The sequence below is a fragment of the Chenopodium quinoa genome, unplaced genomic scaffold (genome assembly GCF_001683475.1).
Source record: "Chenopodium quinoa cultivar QQ74 unplaced genomic scaffold, ASM168347v1, whole genome shotgun sequence".
NCBI classification, from domain to species: domain Eukaryota; kingdom Viridiplantae; phylum Streptophyta; class Magnoliopsida; order Caryophyllales; family Amaranthaceae; genus Chenopodium; species Chenopodium quinoa.
Window position 1 is genome coordinate 2,424,228 of NW_018744460.1, and position 18,913 is coordinate 2,443,140.

General features: G+C 33.7%; 2 protein-coding genes across 4 annotated transcripts; both read right to left on the minus strand.

Moving 5' to 3' along the window:
• Positions 1-2,382: 2,382 nt before the first annotated feature.
• On the minus strand, positions 2,383-11,115 carry LOC110697246 (probable protein phosphatase 2C 34). 3 transcript variants are annotated; one of them, XM_021874608.1, is made up of 6 exons: positions 8,187-8,294; positions 6,515-6,755; positions 5,810-6,127; positions 4,911-5,028; positions 4,595-4,818; positions 2,383-3,030 (listed from the first exon to the last, which is right to left on the minus strand). In XM_021874608.1, the coding sequence occupies exons 2-6, from the start codon at positions 6,749-6,751 to the stop codon at positions 2,815-2,817; spliced, it is 1,113 nt and encodes a 370-aa protein (XP_021730300.1). In that variant the 5' UTR covers positions 6,752-6,755; positions 8,187-8,294; the 3' UTR covers positions 2,383-2,814. The 3 variants fall into 3 exon arrangements, 2 of the variants coding, with proteins under 2 accessions (XP_021730300.1, XP_021730299.1); XM_021874607.1 differs by lacking the exon at positions 8,187-8,294 and adding an exon at positions 7,184-7,717; XR_002506474.1 differs by lacking the exons at positions 2,383-3,030; positions 4,595-4,818; positions 4,911-5,028; positions 5,810-6,127 and having other exon boundaries at positions 6,683-6,755; positions 8,187-11,115.
• Positions 11,116-15,975: 4,860 nt separating this feature from the next.
• LOC110697248 (cysteine-rich repeat secretory protein 11-like) lies at positions 15,976-18,703 on the minus strand. The gene is made up of 3 exons (XM_021874609.1): positions 17,543-18,703; positions 16,516-16,629; positions 15,976-16,371 (listed from the first exon to the last, which is right to left on the minus strand). Exons 1-3 carry the CDS (start codon positions 18,300-18,302, stop codon positions 16,364-16,366), a joined length of 882 nt encoding a protein of 293 aa, XP_021730301.1. The 5' UTR covers positions 18,303-18,703; the 3' UTR covers positions 15,976-16,363.
• Between the last annotated feature and the right edge of the window lie 210 nt (positions 18,704-18,913).

The following is an 18,913-nucleotide window of genomic DNA, read 5'->3' on the forward strand; positions in this document are numbered from 1 at the left end:
CAGTGGCAGTCGTAAATAAAATGTACCACTGTAGTCACGGTGGTACATTTTATTTACGAAATGGATGATAAAATTGTACCACTTTATTCACGGTGGTACATTTTATTTACGAAACTGCCACTGTAAGAAACAAAAACGTTTCTCACAATGAATAACAGAGATTTATTGTTTCTCGAAATCCGATCCCTTATGGAGTTTTGGGCCTTATCTTGATCTTTTATATGAATTCCTATCATTCTCCATAATTTTTGCTCTTAAGCAAGTCAAATATCAAAATTTCGATCAACCAATAAATTCATATTTTTGCCGAAAAGGACATGTGACGATCAATTATTGAAAAGCTCTTGAAATGAACTTTAATTTTCAATTTGAATCACCTTCAAGCGTTAACATCTCTAATGGTTTATTATATAGACTTGCTTGCAAATTTAAAAAGTATCAAAGCAGTATTTTGACCATTGGAACAACATTGGAAGACCTACTTCAATGAGCAAGAAAATTTGAATGAAATATTTTTTTTTTTTGTTATTATCTCAATTACGTTCTTTTTAAACATTTTAATTTTTTTTTTTTGAATAGCAAAAATATTTTATTAATTAAAAGTCATACGACATCTATAATAGAGATTCGACGTTAACAAATACATAAGATATTGAATCAAATAAAATTTTCCTTCATAAAAACTACGATTGTCGAGTAAATCTTGCACTATGGAACATCTCCCGCTTATATCGCTGGAAAATACAGCCATGTTGGAGAGACAATCTAACGATCATTTGTAGCCGTGAGGATGTTTTCCTTCTGATTCATCTGTCTGTATTCGAAAACTTGATAACTTTTTCACCAACGAAATAATTTCACGATAATTCATTAGATCTAATATCATGGATTCAAAACTAAGAAATTTTTCCTCCGAAAAGAGGAGATAAACCTTGTCTTTCGAAGGAGATTGAAATCCCTTTCTTTCGAGGGAGAAAAGATCCTCCCAAAAGGAGGAAGCATTATTATAAACCTAAAAAAATTTAAAGAAGCAAGGATTGGGGCTTTCCACCGGTTAAAACTGATACAAGCCCCTTCAAAATTCAACAATGAAGGTTAGGGTTTTGGAGAGAGGAAGGAGCAGAGAGGAGAAGAGTTGCTTGTTTCCATTAAAAATACCAAACATTTTAATTTTTTTGAATCAAAATTTGTTTTTTTTGTTGGTATTATTTGTAGATTAAAAAGGTTAACATATTATTTAAAAAAACATCTACAATCATCTATGATATACGACTAGTAAATAAAAAATCATTATACTATCCAATAATTTTAATAAAATATTAAACATAAATTAAAATAAATGATAAAAAAAATAAAAAAAAATAAAAAAAAAATAAAAAAATAAAACAATTGTTTGATGAGACAAGCTACAAGATTTTGTAGCCAACCAATGTGGAACTTTGTAGCTTGAAACCTTTGTAGTTTAAAAATCTGATGTGGCAAGACAAGCTATAATGTGTTGTAATTTGTCATTGGAGATGCTCTAATAAAAAATGATTATTTGAAGTTGAATTTTGTGTAAAAATCCTTCAATCATAATTTAAAAGTTGTATTTCAATTCGCTTCTTGGTACCCTTCTATGTTTTGCATGTGCGATGAAGACCTCCCAAGTCAAACCTACAACATCAAACACAAAGGAGCAATACCAAAGTGTAGAAAAGTAACATAGATAATTGTGGAGTAATATTTACAAAAGAGTTACAATTATCTCGAGTGTTCAAAATTAAGCAAAATAACCTATAAAAATGTTAAATGATAATGAAAAATGTAAAAATGATAATATATCAGTGGTTAATAATAGTGAAAATACCATTTATCATGGGCTACACATATTGTTTCTCTGAAAAATATTTGTACTTATGTTTTTACTTCCCAAATGAGCATATTCTTTAAGGATTAAGTTTTCCTAAAATGGACAGATAAGAATCTAAAAATAATTGAGCGAATGAAGAGTAATTGTTTGCGACTTTGTGAACCATTGATTTTAAAGAACGACATGAATACCATAAACTTGGTACAATTTTTCAGAAACTCAAAAACCAAGTAATAATATACACTCTATTCCTTTATATTATCTTCCTATTTACTTCTCACAATCTTCAATACACATCTTTGATAATTTTATTAAAAAGTCAGATCACTAAATTCTTTAATTGCAAATAAAAAAAATATATCGAAAAATTGATAGTTTAGAAATTCACATTAAGACGAATTAACAATATTACTCATAGTTTTTTCTTATACTTGTATATATTTCGATTAGAATTTACGATCATAGTTGAACTGATATCCTGAATAGGAAGAGCAAAAAGAAACAAATAGATTATTCTTAAAACATTGTCGTGGGAAAATATGTCGAAGGGACTATATGATTTACTTCAAAATAATGTGATTAACCAATTATGGTTAGTTATAACTCCCGTGGGAAAATCCATACAAGATGGCCCATCATATATATACATTATTATTATATAGTACATCTAGTGCAGTAAACTAGGAAAGTATACAACCAAAGAAATTATACGCATAGCTTTATCATTTCCCAAGTCCGACTAATCTATGTAATACCCTCTGATCACAAGACAGGAGCATCACAAGACACAAACCCGTGCGTCTACCCCCAAGGTGTTAGCCTATAAACTCGATGCTACAAACATATACTTCCTCCGTCCCATAAAGTTTGTCAGATTTTCTAAAATGCAGCCCATATATATTACTTATGGGTTTCAGAAAATGTGACAAATTTCATGGGATAGGATGGAGATAATTTGAGACTTACTTTACAGTTTTATGTCCTATCTGCACTTGATGGGGAGCTGAAGAGTTGTGGAAGTACATGCAGATGGCGGAGATGTGGTCCGCTGCTATGCCAGGCCTCTTAGATTTCCATGCATGAGCTGCGTATTTTACTAACCTCTTAGCAGATTTTTCTCTTGTTGGTGCTGAAGAAACTATCTGCACAGCTTCTTCGTTGGAGATAACATCCCACACCTGTATTAAATTTTTAAAAATAAAGAGTCCTATTAGGCATTTGTAAATTGACAATTTTAAGTAGCATACTGCATACATAAGAAGAGATTGTACTTAATCAAAAGGTATGTAGGCGTCAAATATATCCCAATCCCAAATCACTCCAGAGTTCATGCATTGACTTAGACTTCTTAGTCTGATGGAGGACAAACTCCCAAATTGAACTTCAAGATAAGTATGTGATTTTAAGGAATGGTTCATTGTTTGTTCCATGAAGTAAACCTTCATGAAAGCCCACAAATATACAATGCGTTGCATAAATGCATAGTTCATTGGTTTTTAGCAAGTTTGTGAAATCATTAGCGCATCTATGCTCGTACAAGCTAGGGAAGTCCAACTCCCTCTTCTAGACGAGCAAATTCCCATGTTCTGTAGGAACTTGGTTACTTGCGGAACTTGAACATCCAAGGAAGACGATAAACCAAACATTGTAGTTTCCTTTTATCACTGTAGTTTCCTTTGATGCCTTAAAGGTAATTTCTTAATATATGAAGGTAGGAATGCACAAGCCATTCTTAAAAGTGGCAACATTGAAATTTGCCCCCCTTATAAGAAATCATTGGTCCAACAGCATATTGTGAATCAAAGGGTGTTTATCAAATTATGATCATTCAATTTTTTTTGTCCTAGAAGTAGTAGAGCATTTCAATATTTTACCCAAGCATCAATGCTATCAGCATGCATCTATGCTATCTTTTCCAATTAATTTCCACAAGAGAAACTATAGATAAAGTAAAAGAGACAATATGAAGAAAATACAAGTTTCTCAACATGAGAAACATTGTATGTTTCTCAAAAGGGCATTTTGGTCTTTTTGGTAAAAAAATACCCGGTGCTCTCAACTTCTCTCTCCTCAACCATGAACTTTGAGCAATTTTCAACAATGGAAATCAAATATTTCTTCGACAATGGAGGGAACACTTTTAAACAATGGCAAAAACCTACCATTTGGGATTAACCATACCCTTAATTTATATGTTTTTCTTAGGGTTTTTCGTTAAATTCGGTGGCGAAGCCGCCGGATATGGTGGTGTTACGGTTGGGGTTTGTTGTGGTATTGGTGGAGTCGGTTATGGTGTTGGTTATGGTGATGGGGTTCGTCTTCCATGGTTGATTCGAAAGGTTGAAGAAGGAATGATGAAAATGGAAGGAGGAGGAAGAAGATGACTCAGCAAGAAAAAATAATAAAATATTAAAAAAGTTGCCATTATTTACGCATTTGCCATTTTGAGAAACATACATGTTTCTCATCTTGAGAAACTGGGGCAAGCTCGACAATATGTACAGATGAACTAGGAATGTTTGTATCTTCTAATTATTATTAGATCAGGGCAAAACAGTGTCGAAAAAGTACGGCAGCACTGAATTCCATGAGAAACCTTTAAAAAAGATTCTTCTACATTGGCATAGGAAAAAAAAAACAACCACCATTCCTCACCTGAGACAATGCATAGCTAATCCTAGGTCTCAGGATGATAATTGGAAAGCAAGTAACATAAAACTGAAGGGAATTAAAGAAGCTAACCCCATCTGTAGCCAGTATGGCAAATTGGTCTCTGCTTGTAATGCGCCTCTGTGTAACTTCAGGTTCAGAAATAAGCCCAAAATCTTTCATGCAATGATCTCCTAAGGCTCGTGAAAGTGCCAGTCCTGGAGCCCCATTATTTGGCTGCCAGAGCCTATAGACCCCTGGTTCATCATGAGAGCAAAATACTCGTCCTCTTGACAGCATTATTCTCTCCTCTTCTTCTGCGAATTGAATACATGGAATGCTGTTAAATTTCTAAACCACAAAATAAATGTCTACAAATAACGTTACAAGAGAGATAGAGAGCTCTAACGAGGTAAGTTGGGCTTCAAATCAATTGTTAATTGAACTGGTACCAAGTTTCCATTTTCACTCATTGTCGCTAAAACAGCACGAGAGTCTCCAACATTAGCTACAGTAAGCAGTTCACCCTGAATTTTCCATACACAAAATGTTAAAAATGACTTGACTTTTCACTGTCAAGAAACTAGAAGCCTCTCACAGAGACATGAAAAGCAAAAATACTTCTTATAGATATATAATTTAAGAAAAAATTATGTGTAGCGCAGTTAGTTGGATTCTTTAACACTATAAAACTGATAAAGACAGGTTGATCCTACAAAGCACAAGAAGTCATTTCTTGGTAGAACTTAATTTTGGAGCATGATTTTTTTGGTCATTTCATCGTGCATTATACAGTTGCTTAGACTGCCTAGATGTGAACACTTCCTAGAGAGGGCTTCCATTAACCATAGAATTACTATATGTGTCATTCATTATCAGTCACAATATAGATTGGTGATCATTTCAGATTCTCAGATCCTATTTAGAACAGGCTCAACTATAAAATGAATCTGGGATTCTTATTCCTCATCAACAGATAAGATACTTTTTTATTCATCCATTGATCACAAATTCATATTATTCAGCTAAATATTTAAGATAAAACTCAAGTTTGTGATAAAAAAAAAAAAAAAAAAAAAAAAAAAAATACTCTAAACAATAACGTATTATTAGGGAAGATCAAGTAATAACAAAGTACAAAAGCAGGGTCCAAACAAAGTGAAATAAGTACAAGGTGATGAAACAGATCTGCAGCATCAGTAGTTTTAAATTCTTAGAAGCAAGATGTATTAAGGAAAACTATTCATTTAGCCCATTAAGTTACGAAATACATAACAAGCTTTTAAATAATAAAAAAATCATCAATACCTGTCTCACAATTGCCAAAGCAGTAGTCCCACTATCAAATGAGTCAACTCTTGGATGGCCGTTTAGTTCTTGATCTATGACAGAACAAGTCCTTGAATATGTTTGTTTCCATATGTGAAACTCTTGGGCATCTTTAGTCAGCTGATTCAAATCCACATCAAGCTCAAGCTCAAGTGAATGGACGGCAAGTATTTCCTGCCAATTGCGTAGCAGTAAAGATGGCAGTAATTTGCTGACATACTTAGAAACAAAATGACCCACAGGACCATGCCCATCAAAGATTCCACAGAACGTCATATCTTGTTGGCAACCAAACTCCTGCATTTATTTATACAGATAGTAATCAACTTTTGAAAAATAGAAGAGATCTGCGTTATATATAGAGCATACTTACTATAAAAAATATTAACAAACCATCATGTACTTCAACTAATACAGTCTTACAGAGTACATGAAATACAATCCAACTACATGAGCATTTACTGTAGAGAACATAAAATCACCATCTATCATATAGCCTAAAGTGACTTCCATATGTGATTTAACATTTAATCTTGTTTGGGCTACACCCAATTTAGCTTGGCCTTCCAGCCATGTCTACATCCAACAGGCCGAAAGCATGAGATCACATTATACTATTTCTCCCCCTCCAAAATAAAAAGTTGCAAACTCCTAACAATTAAGTAAATTAACTTGTAAACGTACCTTCCACACTGTCAAGCAATCCTGATTAATTCCCTTCTCCCCTTTCTTGCAAAAAACTGATGCTGCTCCATTAGACCTCGAAGTTGTTACACCAGGACATCTTAAGATTAGATGATTCTTCCTTGCTTCATCTTCCAATGACTCGGCAGCTCTCCTTCCCTTATCATTCTTAGTGTTCCTGCCCTTGGATGAAACACTCTTTGCCAATCCCTCAAATAGGGAGGAAAATTGTACCATAGTTCTGCAGATTAATTATTAGCAAATCAATTGACACTCTTTTATAGTTTGGCTTGAATGCCTGAAATTGTTGATATGCATGACTACTTAAGATTGACGTCCAAGGACTGACAAAGCATAATGGCCTTGGATGAAAGAAGTCCAACTTCTGATAAAAAAATTTCTAAGACCAAATCTATAGCTCCACACTTTGAAATCTCATGACTGTCAAGAACAGAAACATCAACAACCCAACATGCATCAAACGGTGGCAAGATCTGGGGAGGTAATTAATTCTAAGAAAAAGTGCAAATAGGGAAGTTGTTTCAGAGACTTGCAAAGGCAAAAATTATAAACACATAACTGCCATAGAAAATTAAAAAAGAAATCCCTTGACTTCTTACAAGAAAGAACTCTATACTGCTTGTGAACAACAAAGTCAGATAGTGTTACCTGTGCTCAGAAGTATGTTGTTTTGAGCTTGTGAGTCCTCAGAAATTGCAGATTACAATAAAGAAACTTAATAGGGTTTCAAAATCTAAACTCTTAAAAGAAGCAGTTTACCCTCTAATCTCAATTATCCACCCTGTGGTATATATGCGTTTCAGTCCCCTAAACGCGATTTTCAATGATGATAAACAGTTTCAATATTTCAACCCTTAAGACAGCCAAGGAGATATTTATATTCTTGCGTTAACACTTCACAGAGACACTGTAGCATTAAGACTTGAACAAGAATGGGTGCTATCTTTAGCAAGCAAAATTGGGAGTTTATAAGCTAGCTCAACTAATCTCATACATTATTTTATACAAAGTCGGCTTATGGAAAGTGAATTTTGCTGACATTATATGTAAGTTTAATTAAATCAGGTAAGTGGTACAAACAAAATGAATAGGATTAAAAAAATTGCTCGGTTGAGATTAATTACTCAGTGGTCCTAATCCGTTAATTTAGTATTGAAGATAAGTTTATCTTGATATTAAACAATTTTCAAGAATCATGATGCCTGTGTGCTGTGATGCAAGCTAATGTAATATAATAAAGCAGTACGATGTAGACAGCATATAACAAAATAAGAATGCTAAATATCATATGCGAATCTTCCTTTTCTTAAAACAAATCCAACAGCAAGTGATTCAATATTCTGAATCAAAATATGAAAAACATGGCTGCAAGAAAGCCAGGTGTCTAAGACATGTCAATTTGGAAAAGTGGGACAACTTGGACCAAGATAGATACGCAAGCTGCTTATGTGGAAAAACTAGTGGACGGAAAATTAGTGCAAATACAGGGTGTCAAAAGATATTACCTCAAGTAGTTAAACTAGTAAAATTAGTTTATCCTTCAACCATATTAAAAAATGTTACCAAGAAAACTATGAGCTCATGACAGTTCACTTTTGATTTCAATTATTCCTATTTAATAGAGAAAAAAAAGATAGCGTAAAACATTTACCAGCTGACTGAAAACAATGCAACTTGTTAGTTGCCATAGCTGGTAATGTAGTAACACTTTACACGGGTTACCAATAATCTCGGCAAGTACAGCTTCCGTCAATAAATCTATGGTATCTGTTGACATCGCGCACAATAATTTCCCTTTCCAACAGCCTACTGAAATACTTGAAGGCTTCATGGCAATCCCTGCAAATTCTAAGATTCTTCAGAATCCTCAAAGGTTTTCCAGGAGGTGCTGCCCCACTTAACACCCCATATGCCAACGCCAACTTCTCACTATGATATGAAAGCCCTTCTCTTTTCTCCCCTTCCTCAACATCATGTAACATCTCGCTCCAATTTGGCACATAACCGAGTTTTTCAATCTCTTTCATGAGTTCTGCAAGCTTTGCATAAACCTCTTTTATCTGTTCATGCTCGCTGTCCCCTGCTAAAAACATGTGCACTTTTCCTCGAACTTCCATCCAACTCCTCCCACCTTCCTTCTTCACGTTCACATTATTCATCATCTTCCTAACATTTGCAGCCTCATTCCACCTCCCCGAAGCAGAGAATGTATTCGCAGCTATCACATACGCGGAGTCATCATTAGGGTCAAGTTCCAATAACCGCTTACTCATCCTCCAAGCAACATCAGCATCACCATGTGCCGCACTTGCTGACAGTAAAACCCGCCACACACCAGCATCCGGCTTAATTGGCATGGTCATAGCAATCCGCTCAGCATCATCCAATCTCCCAACTCTACCCAATGCACCCACTAAACAAGTATAGTGCTCTAATGAAGGCTTTAAACCATACTTTACATTCATCTGATTAATCCAATACTCCGTCTCATCAGCCAAACCCGCATTATATAATGATGTTAACACAGCCAAGAAACTGAAATCATCAGGTGCAAGTCCTCGCGATTCGAATAAACCAAAAAGCTCAAGAACTGAAGATTGATCACCTTGTTGAGCATAAGAGGCCATCATGGCATTCCATCCCACAATATTCATATCAGGCAAGAACTCATCAAACACCCTCCTAGCTTCCATTACCATACCACACTTCCCATATGCAGTAACCAATCCAGTACTAACATAAATAGCTTTAATAAGCCCTGTAACAACTCCATGACCATGAATAACTCTACATTGTTCCAAAGTAGCAAGCTCGGCACCAGCACCTAGCGCCCCGGAAACACTATAAACCGTAGAACTCGCATTCCGAGACACCATCTCAGCAAAAAGACCCAAAGCCTCAACAGGACGAGAATTCTGAGCAAACCCAACAACCATAGACGAATAACAAACCCCATCTCTCTCAGGCATTTCATCGAACACCTTAAATGCATGATCAGGAAGCCGCAATTTCGAGTAAAAATGAACAAGGGCAGAAGCGCAAAAGGGCTGAGATGACAGAGAAAGCTTAAGGGAGAGAGAATGAACCTGGGTTCCAAAGGTTAGCAGAGAAAGAGTAGCACAAGTCTTGATAATAGAGGCTAAAGTTCGCTGATTGGGGCGAGTAGGGTGGCGGAGCATGGCGATGAAATGGCGCAGAGAAAGCGGAGAATTGGGGTTGCCGGAGATGAGGGAAGTCCATGAGACGACGTTGGGAGATGGGATTTGCCGGAAAACTGCAAAAGCTTCGGAAAAATGGTGGGATTTTGAGTAAAAAGTGATCAACCTGTTGAGGAAAGAGAGGGAATGTTGTGCGTTTGATGTTTTGATAATGTGGGCGTGGATTGTTCGTGGGTCTTTGGAATTTGATGATAATAGTGCGTCAAAGTAATCCATGTTGAAGAGATTTGGGAACAAATTTGTGCAAAAATTTCATTTATATTTTGATTGCATAGATGATGATTAAAACGTGTTCATGAGACTTTAGCCTACTCGTAGTATACAAGGTTTAAGCTCATTTGGATTATGGCTTCGTGAAAGGTTGGATGCTCGAAAATTGCAATCAATCGATGTAACTATCATTGTACTTGGAATTTGCTTATTTGAGCTTATTGGAACTCACCATATTACAAAATTTACAATGAATTTAATCTAAACTTTAAGTCTATTGGAATGTAATATAGGCATATTGCTATTGAATACTCAAACTCTCATTTGCAAATTGCAAGTACTTGATATTACTTGTAACCCACTGGGTATGCAATTTTATCATGAGGATCAATTTGTGGATGTTGTGGTGATACAAATGAATTTTAGGTAATCTAGTTCTCTTAGTCATCTATATCAACACTCACTCTCCGGTGAGTTTTTATTAAAACATTTTATATCTTCTTTATTTTTATTTTCGCAAATTAATTTGTTCTTCTAGCCTCATCCTTCTTAAGGGAAATGAGATGTCCATAGGTTAGTAGATACACTAATTTAAAGACCACGTCAAGATTAATTTCTTTTATTGAGTTTGCCTGTTTGAGATTAGAACTTGAAATCCATCCTATGAGATGGGGGAGATCTTCATTACTTTTTTTTATTTTATGTTTGATTGCGTTCTTTCTATTACAAATTACTTCTTTCTCTCTCTCTGTTTTTTTTTTTTTTTTCTCTTTTGAATAATACTTCTCTTATAGTTCACTTTATAAATATAAAATCATAGATCACTTAATATATCTAGAACTAGGTTTCTAATAGAAAAAAATTGATTAGACTCCACTATTCTTCCTCTCTCTCTCTCTTTTTAGTTGCATAAAAATTATATCCAACTAAACTATTCTAAAAACTACCAAAGCCTTTACAAATAAGCTCTCCACTACATAAGCCTCCAAAGTAGGTTTAGGGGACATAATCTTTCAATTATTGAGGAGGAATTATGTGGATAATGACTAGATGACCCTAAGAGAAACGACCCATCTTATCATACTAATGTGACCTTGAACCTTAAGATTGAATAGTAGGGTCTTGCAACTTGTTCTCGTTCTTAACCAATTACATGCTTGTATATGTTACTTATATATTCATGGGTCCAATTGCCTCTAAAATATCATGTCAATATTGTATATGTTATTCATGGATCCAATTGCCTCTAAAATATCATGTCAATATTGAAATGAATCAATTTTATTTATAAGATAGTCATAATATAGCACTATGGTTGAGAACTTTGAGGAGATAATTAGAAATACTTATTAATGGTTAAATTTCTACTGTAATCGGAGGCTATGCATTTTCAAAAGGGCTAAACGAAGGTAGCAAGAAAGGTGATAATATATAGCCATCAACTCATTGGAAATTAGAAGCATTATTGTCAAAAATATCCTTAGAGTTTTTAGTTCACTTTTGTATTATAGTATTACTTAAATTACTAGATCGGTTGATGCACAAACTCATGTCTTATATGCTAGTATAGGGCTAGGATAGTATGTAATGGGTAGTGCTCTCTCTTACTAAGTCGTTACCCAAACAAAAGATAGAGTTTAGCGTGTGTTCATCTTAATAGATGAGTTTCGACCTTAATGGTGACCGAAACGTTTTTAATAAAGCAAAAGTTCGGTGCTATCTACTCAAGCCATGGTGATTACGCAAGTACTAATTTTAACCTACAATCTTTTAACCAATTAATTATGTATAATTTCATTACTGCCTTCCTAATCTTGTTACCTAAAAAGCATATCACCCCAACCTACTTAAAAAAGAAGGTGGGCCTTAATGAATCAAAATTGAGCGCCGGAGATTGAATATGCATCGCAAATTAGTTTCCTTGGAATAAGTATGTGGTATTATATCACATGGTTGGAACATAATTAGTCATATTCATGGTCAATCCAAAGCAAACAAACGTCCACCAAAAAACAAAAAGGAATCGTAGTAGTTAACCCTTAATCAATGTGCATACAAGCATGATCTTCCAAAAGTTCTAGAACTTTTATGTCCATTATTTATTTAAACACTTTATAAAAGTAACAATATTATCTTTAAGTAAATTAATAAAAAGATGGTTTCTTTCTAAAATAACTAAAATATTAAAAAGATTGTTAAAAATAACTATAAAGATTAAATTGGCATAATGTATTTCGAACTTCTTATACTGTATTGTTGAGTGTAAGGGTTTGTTTTTTTCATCTTAGTTTCACTCATTTGTACTATCAATACTTATCTGAATTTTCGTAATTTTTAATTAAATTTATGCAATCCTTATCACGTGCAACATGCCCTCCACAAAACCCAAAAAAAAATTAATTTGATTTTTAGTATGTATGCGATTATCAAGCAACAAAAAGGTATTTGCTTAAGTAAGTGGTTAATCTAAGAATCATAGAAAGGAAGTTTGCAGCTTGATTCTAGGCAACAAAAAATTATAAAGTATTTGTTCATGGTTCATTTTTATGGTTAGTTTCCGTCCTTAAAACTCAACTATACTAAATTAGACACTTTAAAGTGGTAATTTATCTCAACTTATGCACAAGATTCTAAAGTAAATGAAACAAGAGGACATATAATAAGGTATCAATCAGATACTTGACTAAATTCACAAGTCATAAGATTACAACTCGAGTACGGAAAATATTCATCATTTTAAAAGAGGGGTATTCATGGAGTAAAAGTGTCTCCTTACGGAATATTCCTATATCATATAGCAAAAGAACGCATTAGTTTCTTGCTTTCTTCATATATATTTAATTCTAAGGGACATATATGAAGGGTTTTAAGTACTCTAAGCGGAAATTTATGAATCTCATTCATACGCACCTAAACAGGATCTCGTGCATATACAAACAAAGGATCACATAATAGTTTAGAATTAACCTTTGATGCGTGAATTCCCAAGCTTTCTTCGACCTCCTTGCGGAGATTAGTGCCCCAATTGTTACTCCTCTATTATTGGTCCACAAGCGTAGATCGAACCTCCACCAATGCTAGTTGGACGGGACATATTAAATTCCTCTTCTAAGGGGAACTTTTAACCGGTTGTAGAGAGAGGAAGAGAAAAATATTACGATGTTTCCTTTGTGAAAGATGAACGTCTGTATTATTTTTCCCCAAGTCCTTTATTATATAATCATATTATCTAATTAGGGCAAGACTTATTCCTCTTTACTCCTTATGGCCAGTAATTCACTAAGCCCAACTTTTGGACTCGGTTTCCTTGTTCGACCTAACACTGTAACGTGTGACCTCACAGGATCCATTTAGTTGGCATTGGTTTAACCCAGTGATCAATATTGGTCTCTAGCAAGACGTAAAGACGACCCAACTAAATGAACTTATTATCTCCATAATACGATCCATATTATATTAGTAATTGCACGAGAATCGATGACACATTTTCTTCAATATATTCCTCAGTGTTTAGTGGTTTCTAGGAATTACGTTACATTGATAAAGTTTAGAGTTAGACAAAAAAAACTGTTTGAGCGGGGTCCAAATTTTCAACTCATACAATATTAAAATTATTTAACATATTATATGAATTGTATACAAATTAAAGTGTTACAAGAAAAAATAAAGTTTTTTTTTTTTTAATGAAAGACAGAAATATTATTTTGTATTCTTTCTATTAAACTTAAGGTCGAATATAATTGAGTCAATTTTGTTACGAGGTAAAATAAAGACAAATAACTACACATTAAATTATAAAATTTTGATTACGAATTCTCATTAGTCATTGAAAATACAGAATGATATAATCATGCGTAACATTATTGAATTTGTCTCAGTGAATATATATTTTTCAATATCAACTTTATAAAATTTTACACATGCATATATAAATAAAGATATTCATTATTTAAAACACGTCACACACACCATAAAAAGTCAAATAAAATAATATTTAAGAGTAAAAAAGAGAAAGAAGGAGCTCTCTTCAATGATCCATACTCAATATTCTCGACCAAGCTAAGCCACCAAGGGTGACAAACAAGCATTTAGTCAAACATGTATATATTGACCCAAATTAAAGTAAAGTAGTCGTAAAATTTATTAATCCTAAAAATGGCGGGCTATAACATAGGATGTACATATATGCGATAGTAGAACGAACCAAGTATCATGCTCGCCAGGCAGCAGCCACTTACCCCTCACTATCAAAAATATCCCAACTTACCAACTAATCTACGTAGTACAACATCATCTAACATCAACAGAAATTGCAGCAATTCAATTAGGAGTAGCTTTATCAACCGAAAAACATTAAACTATAGTACTATTCCTTCTCACTCACTTACATTATTTGGACTTTGGATGCATGTGCCATAATATGCCCCCTTTTTATTTGTGTTAACACCTTTTTCTAATTTATAAAATGTTTGTATAAATGCAAGTGACTAGAATTAAAATATTTTCCTCGTTTTACTAAAATTGCCGCAATTTAACTTGTTTATTATTCACATACTTTACTTTGTCAATTTTATTTATGATTAAGGAATTATATTATGTTGGATCTTACCAGATTTGCTTAGCTTCACTTTATACTTTTATAATATCAAATTTTATAAATTTTTACTTGTTGATACTTAAAGATATAAAACTTGAAATAATGCATTTGCAAGTATAATATAAGAAATGTTGCAATTTTAATGAAACAAAGTTGGTACAATAATTACTTACTCACCCCGCTAGTTCATCAATAAATACCAGTCTACATTTGATTCAATATTCTTTTTTTTTTTTTTTTAAGAGCAAGCCCCAGTTCCTCAATTGAGATATAGGATATTAATGTTTCTCAAATGTTGCTAACTCACCCCTCTTCTTCCTTCCTTTCTTCCTCCTCCTTCCTTTTGGCTTTCTCAAATGATAGTTTCTTCGCCAAAATCTCAAACAATAACCCAACGCACACTACATACACCAACCCCAACCAAGCATTTTCAACAACCACTTCCGCCGACACTAAATTTTGAAATTGAAAATTCGAAAATTAACTCAGAAGTTGCTTCAATGGTGGAAAGAACACTCAGCTGCTTCAATGGATCGCCACTTCACGGAGGTATTGCCGCTCACGGCGATAAGCCGACCAGCCAAAAGATACCCTAGTAGCAAAGTATGTAAATTGGGCCCATACTAACCCCTTAGGGGAAAGTATTTGCTAACAGCCAGGTAGTTGGAGCGGCAAGGCGGTGCTAGGTCGTGGGATTCGAGTGGTGGAGCAATGCTGCTGGTTGTGCAGTGGAAGTGTTGATGGTGGTGATAGAGGAGAGAAAAAGAGGGTAGAGGAGAAAAATAGGAATTATAGGGAATTGTAAAAAAAAAGGGGGAGAGAAAATCATAAAATTACATTGTTATCCCTATTTTATTGGTTGAAAAGACAACTTTAACGCCTTTAAAAACATACAAGGTTTCTCAATTGAGAAACTTGCATTTACCCTTTTTTTTAAGTCTTCGATATCTAATTTACTTTGATATTCTCATTGTTTAGCACCATCATATACACACTTTGATTAGAGAGTGAGGGATAGCTCAAGTGGTTAGAGCCCTCTTCTCGGTTCCAGGTAATCCTGGGATCGATTCTCATCACTTGCTCTTGTGGTTCTCTAAACACCAAAAAAAATGTTCACGCTTTGACTAATAATACTAATTTATATATATGATCTAACATAATCATGTGAATACTTGTTAAGATCGTTTCAATATATAATTATCAGAATTTAACTTTTTATTATTGGTAATACTTTGTATATTTTTAGTGAAGATTCTATGTTAACATATATACCGATCAAATTAGGACACATAGCTTTAAGAAATTTAGAGAATGACCAATTACATATTATTTCCGAATCAGTCCTAAAATAGAAATATGGCATACTTGTATTAGTTAGAAACGGAAAAGTACAAGATAAATAAGACACATAATAATGGAATAAAGGATCTTTACGCGAAACCTAAAGAAAAAGAAAATGAGTCACATGTGACATGCCAATAAGAAAACAGAGTGCCAAAGAACTTTTTCAATATATCCCATCTCTATTTTTTTTTTAAATGGCATCTTGAATGACAATGACAAAAAACATTCAATATGCCTGAATGGCTGAATGAACCTTTGTTCTTACCATTTGTACTGAATAATTCAGTTGTTTTTCTGACTACAAAAAAAAAAGAAGGGAATTTTACAATTCTCGCCCTTAATTAATCCACCAAACAAAATGAAAAATACCTTCCCTTGGTAAACAAAAATTCACAAAAATTTGGTTCTTCCCACCTTTTAAGAAAAACAAGAATTTGTTTCTTCAACCAGCTGTTTTCCTCAAAAATCTGCATAAAATAACAAAAATATACAGCTATTCATATTATTAACATGAGAATCAAGAACATGAAAATGTTCCCAAGAAATACAAATATACAATACAAAAGACAAAATACATTGAAAGTTTCTAAGAAATTTGAGTTTTTTCATACCATCATCCTTCTTCTTCAACCCTCTTACAAAGAGTACCAATATAATTAAGAATGCCACACCAGCTGTTACTCCTACTATTATAGCAACAGTTTTTCCGGTAGTTTGCCCTGACCCTACAACCAAAAATTACATGCAAAACTATTTTTAATACAACTAAAATCGAACATTTAAACATTTAATAACATCGAACGATAGTTATTTTGTCACATCAATATTATCGGTTTAAAACCATTTCAGAAAATATATTTAATTCAAGTACTTAGGCAAAATCGGTTGTCACATCAATACTATCAATTTAAATCAACTTCGAAAAATATTAGAAAAACTAAGCATTCATTACACCAATCGACATATGTTTTTGTTATAAACTTTCAAATGAATACCTTTTTTTCCTTTTTAGAAACATATTTGATGCTTACATGCAATCCGATCATCCTTAATTTTGGATTCACAATCCAATGTAGATATGTTAAAACAAAATATCATCCCAAAATAAAAAAATTATTGAATATCTCAATAAATTCTACACATGCCCACTCTTCAAAGTCACAGTCCCAATTAAAAGGTAAAGTGGGGAAGGAAGTAATAATAAAGATAAAGTTAAAGGGATAACTTGCACTAAAAGCTTTGCAAAATTGAACACAAACTCATCAAACTTGTACATGCCACATTTACAAGCAATAATCAAAAGAAACCCAAAAAAAATAAAAACATCCCAAAATTCAAGGTAATTTTAGATTTGAAATGGCCACCCCAACAAAAAGACTAAACAATGAAGGAAGATCCAATGAATGATTTTTCTAGTCCATCATGTCATTTCATAAATAACACCTACACTCCTAATTATTAACAAACAAATCCTACCAAAATCCTAAAATATAATAAAATGGTCAACAAACAATTCACCCCCCCAAACCAATAATCACGTCCATAGTGTAATTTAAACCAATAACGCCGAAATAAACTAGTAACCCATTAAAAAAGAAAACAAGCCAGTGTAATTTGAACTAGTAATGCAAAAACTACCTGGAGAACCTCCGGACCAAGACGACGTAGACGATTTAGGAACCCCATTAGGATAATAATTATAGCTAATGAAACACTTATGCAAATAAACTTGTCCAGCCAATGAACTCCCACATTCAATTTGAGCCTTTTGAACAGCTGCCTTAACACATTGAGTACAATCAGTACTACTAAGATCACCTTGACATTGCCCTAAAGCATAAACAGCTTGATAATTCGTTGTATAAAACCCATTACCCCCACTGCTCGCAACACCATTCTCCATTACAGTTAACGCGCTATCTCGCTTCATTTCGAACCCGGCACCGGCAACATTGGTGCGACTACAATCCTTGAACAACATTTGCATACCAGAAATCTGGGTGAACCCTGATACTTCAAATAACATATAACAACCTAACAATTGTACTCTTGCTGCAGTTACTTTACCACATAATTGGTCTGATAATTGAGGAAGTTTGCTAACACAATTGTAGCAATCTGCATTGCTCAAATCACCTCTACATTGAAATAACCCAGAAATTGATGATTGTGAACCACCTGAAGTTGATTTATAGAACTTGGATCTTGAAGATTGTTGAAGAAGAGATGAAAATAAGGAAGAAAGAGATTGAGCATAACTTCCAGATGGATCTGAAATGGGTTGTCTAGAACAACCTTTGTAAACCAGAGTAGTGTAATCAGGGGCAGATTTGGAAAACTGGGTTTGGTATAAAATGGTGAAAATTAGCAGAATAAGAATGAATGAATAATAACCCATTTTCTTTTATGTAAAATTCTCTGGGTTTTTTGCTTAAATCTTAGGTTTTGGAAGGAAAATGGGAAGTGGGTTTTTGGTAAAAAAGCTGAAATTTGAAGAATTTGGTGTGTTTTTTCATGAGAAAAATGAAGTGGGTATGAGTGAATTTGGTTGAATTGGTTTTTCTGGGTTGAGTGATTTTTGGGGGATAGTGTAAAATTGAGTACCAACTTTTGAGATGAGAGAAATAGGAGAGGTGGAGCGGCGTTTCTCTCTTTGTCTAAAAAACAGTGCAAATTTTGCTAGTGGCAAAAAAATGAAAATGAAATAAGGAGAATAGTACAAGTACTATAAATATTAATAAAATTGAGTATAAAATTCAATCTGGTACAGTCCATTGGCATTGTTCTTTAATTGGAAATAGTACTTGTATGTTCTTTATTTACTTCAAAAACTTAAAAAAGAGATTGAATAATTGAGTACATTTATAATGGTTGCTTGTTATAAATCTCTTTCATATTCTCCCCACTTCATTTATACTTGTGTAAGAGTTTAGAGCTCTAGAAGGATACATAGTAGCTGTGGTTTACCCTATCTCATTCTCGGAATCGATCTCATGGTATTAGGGTGGT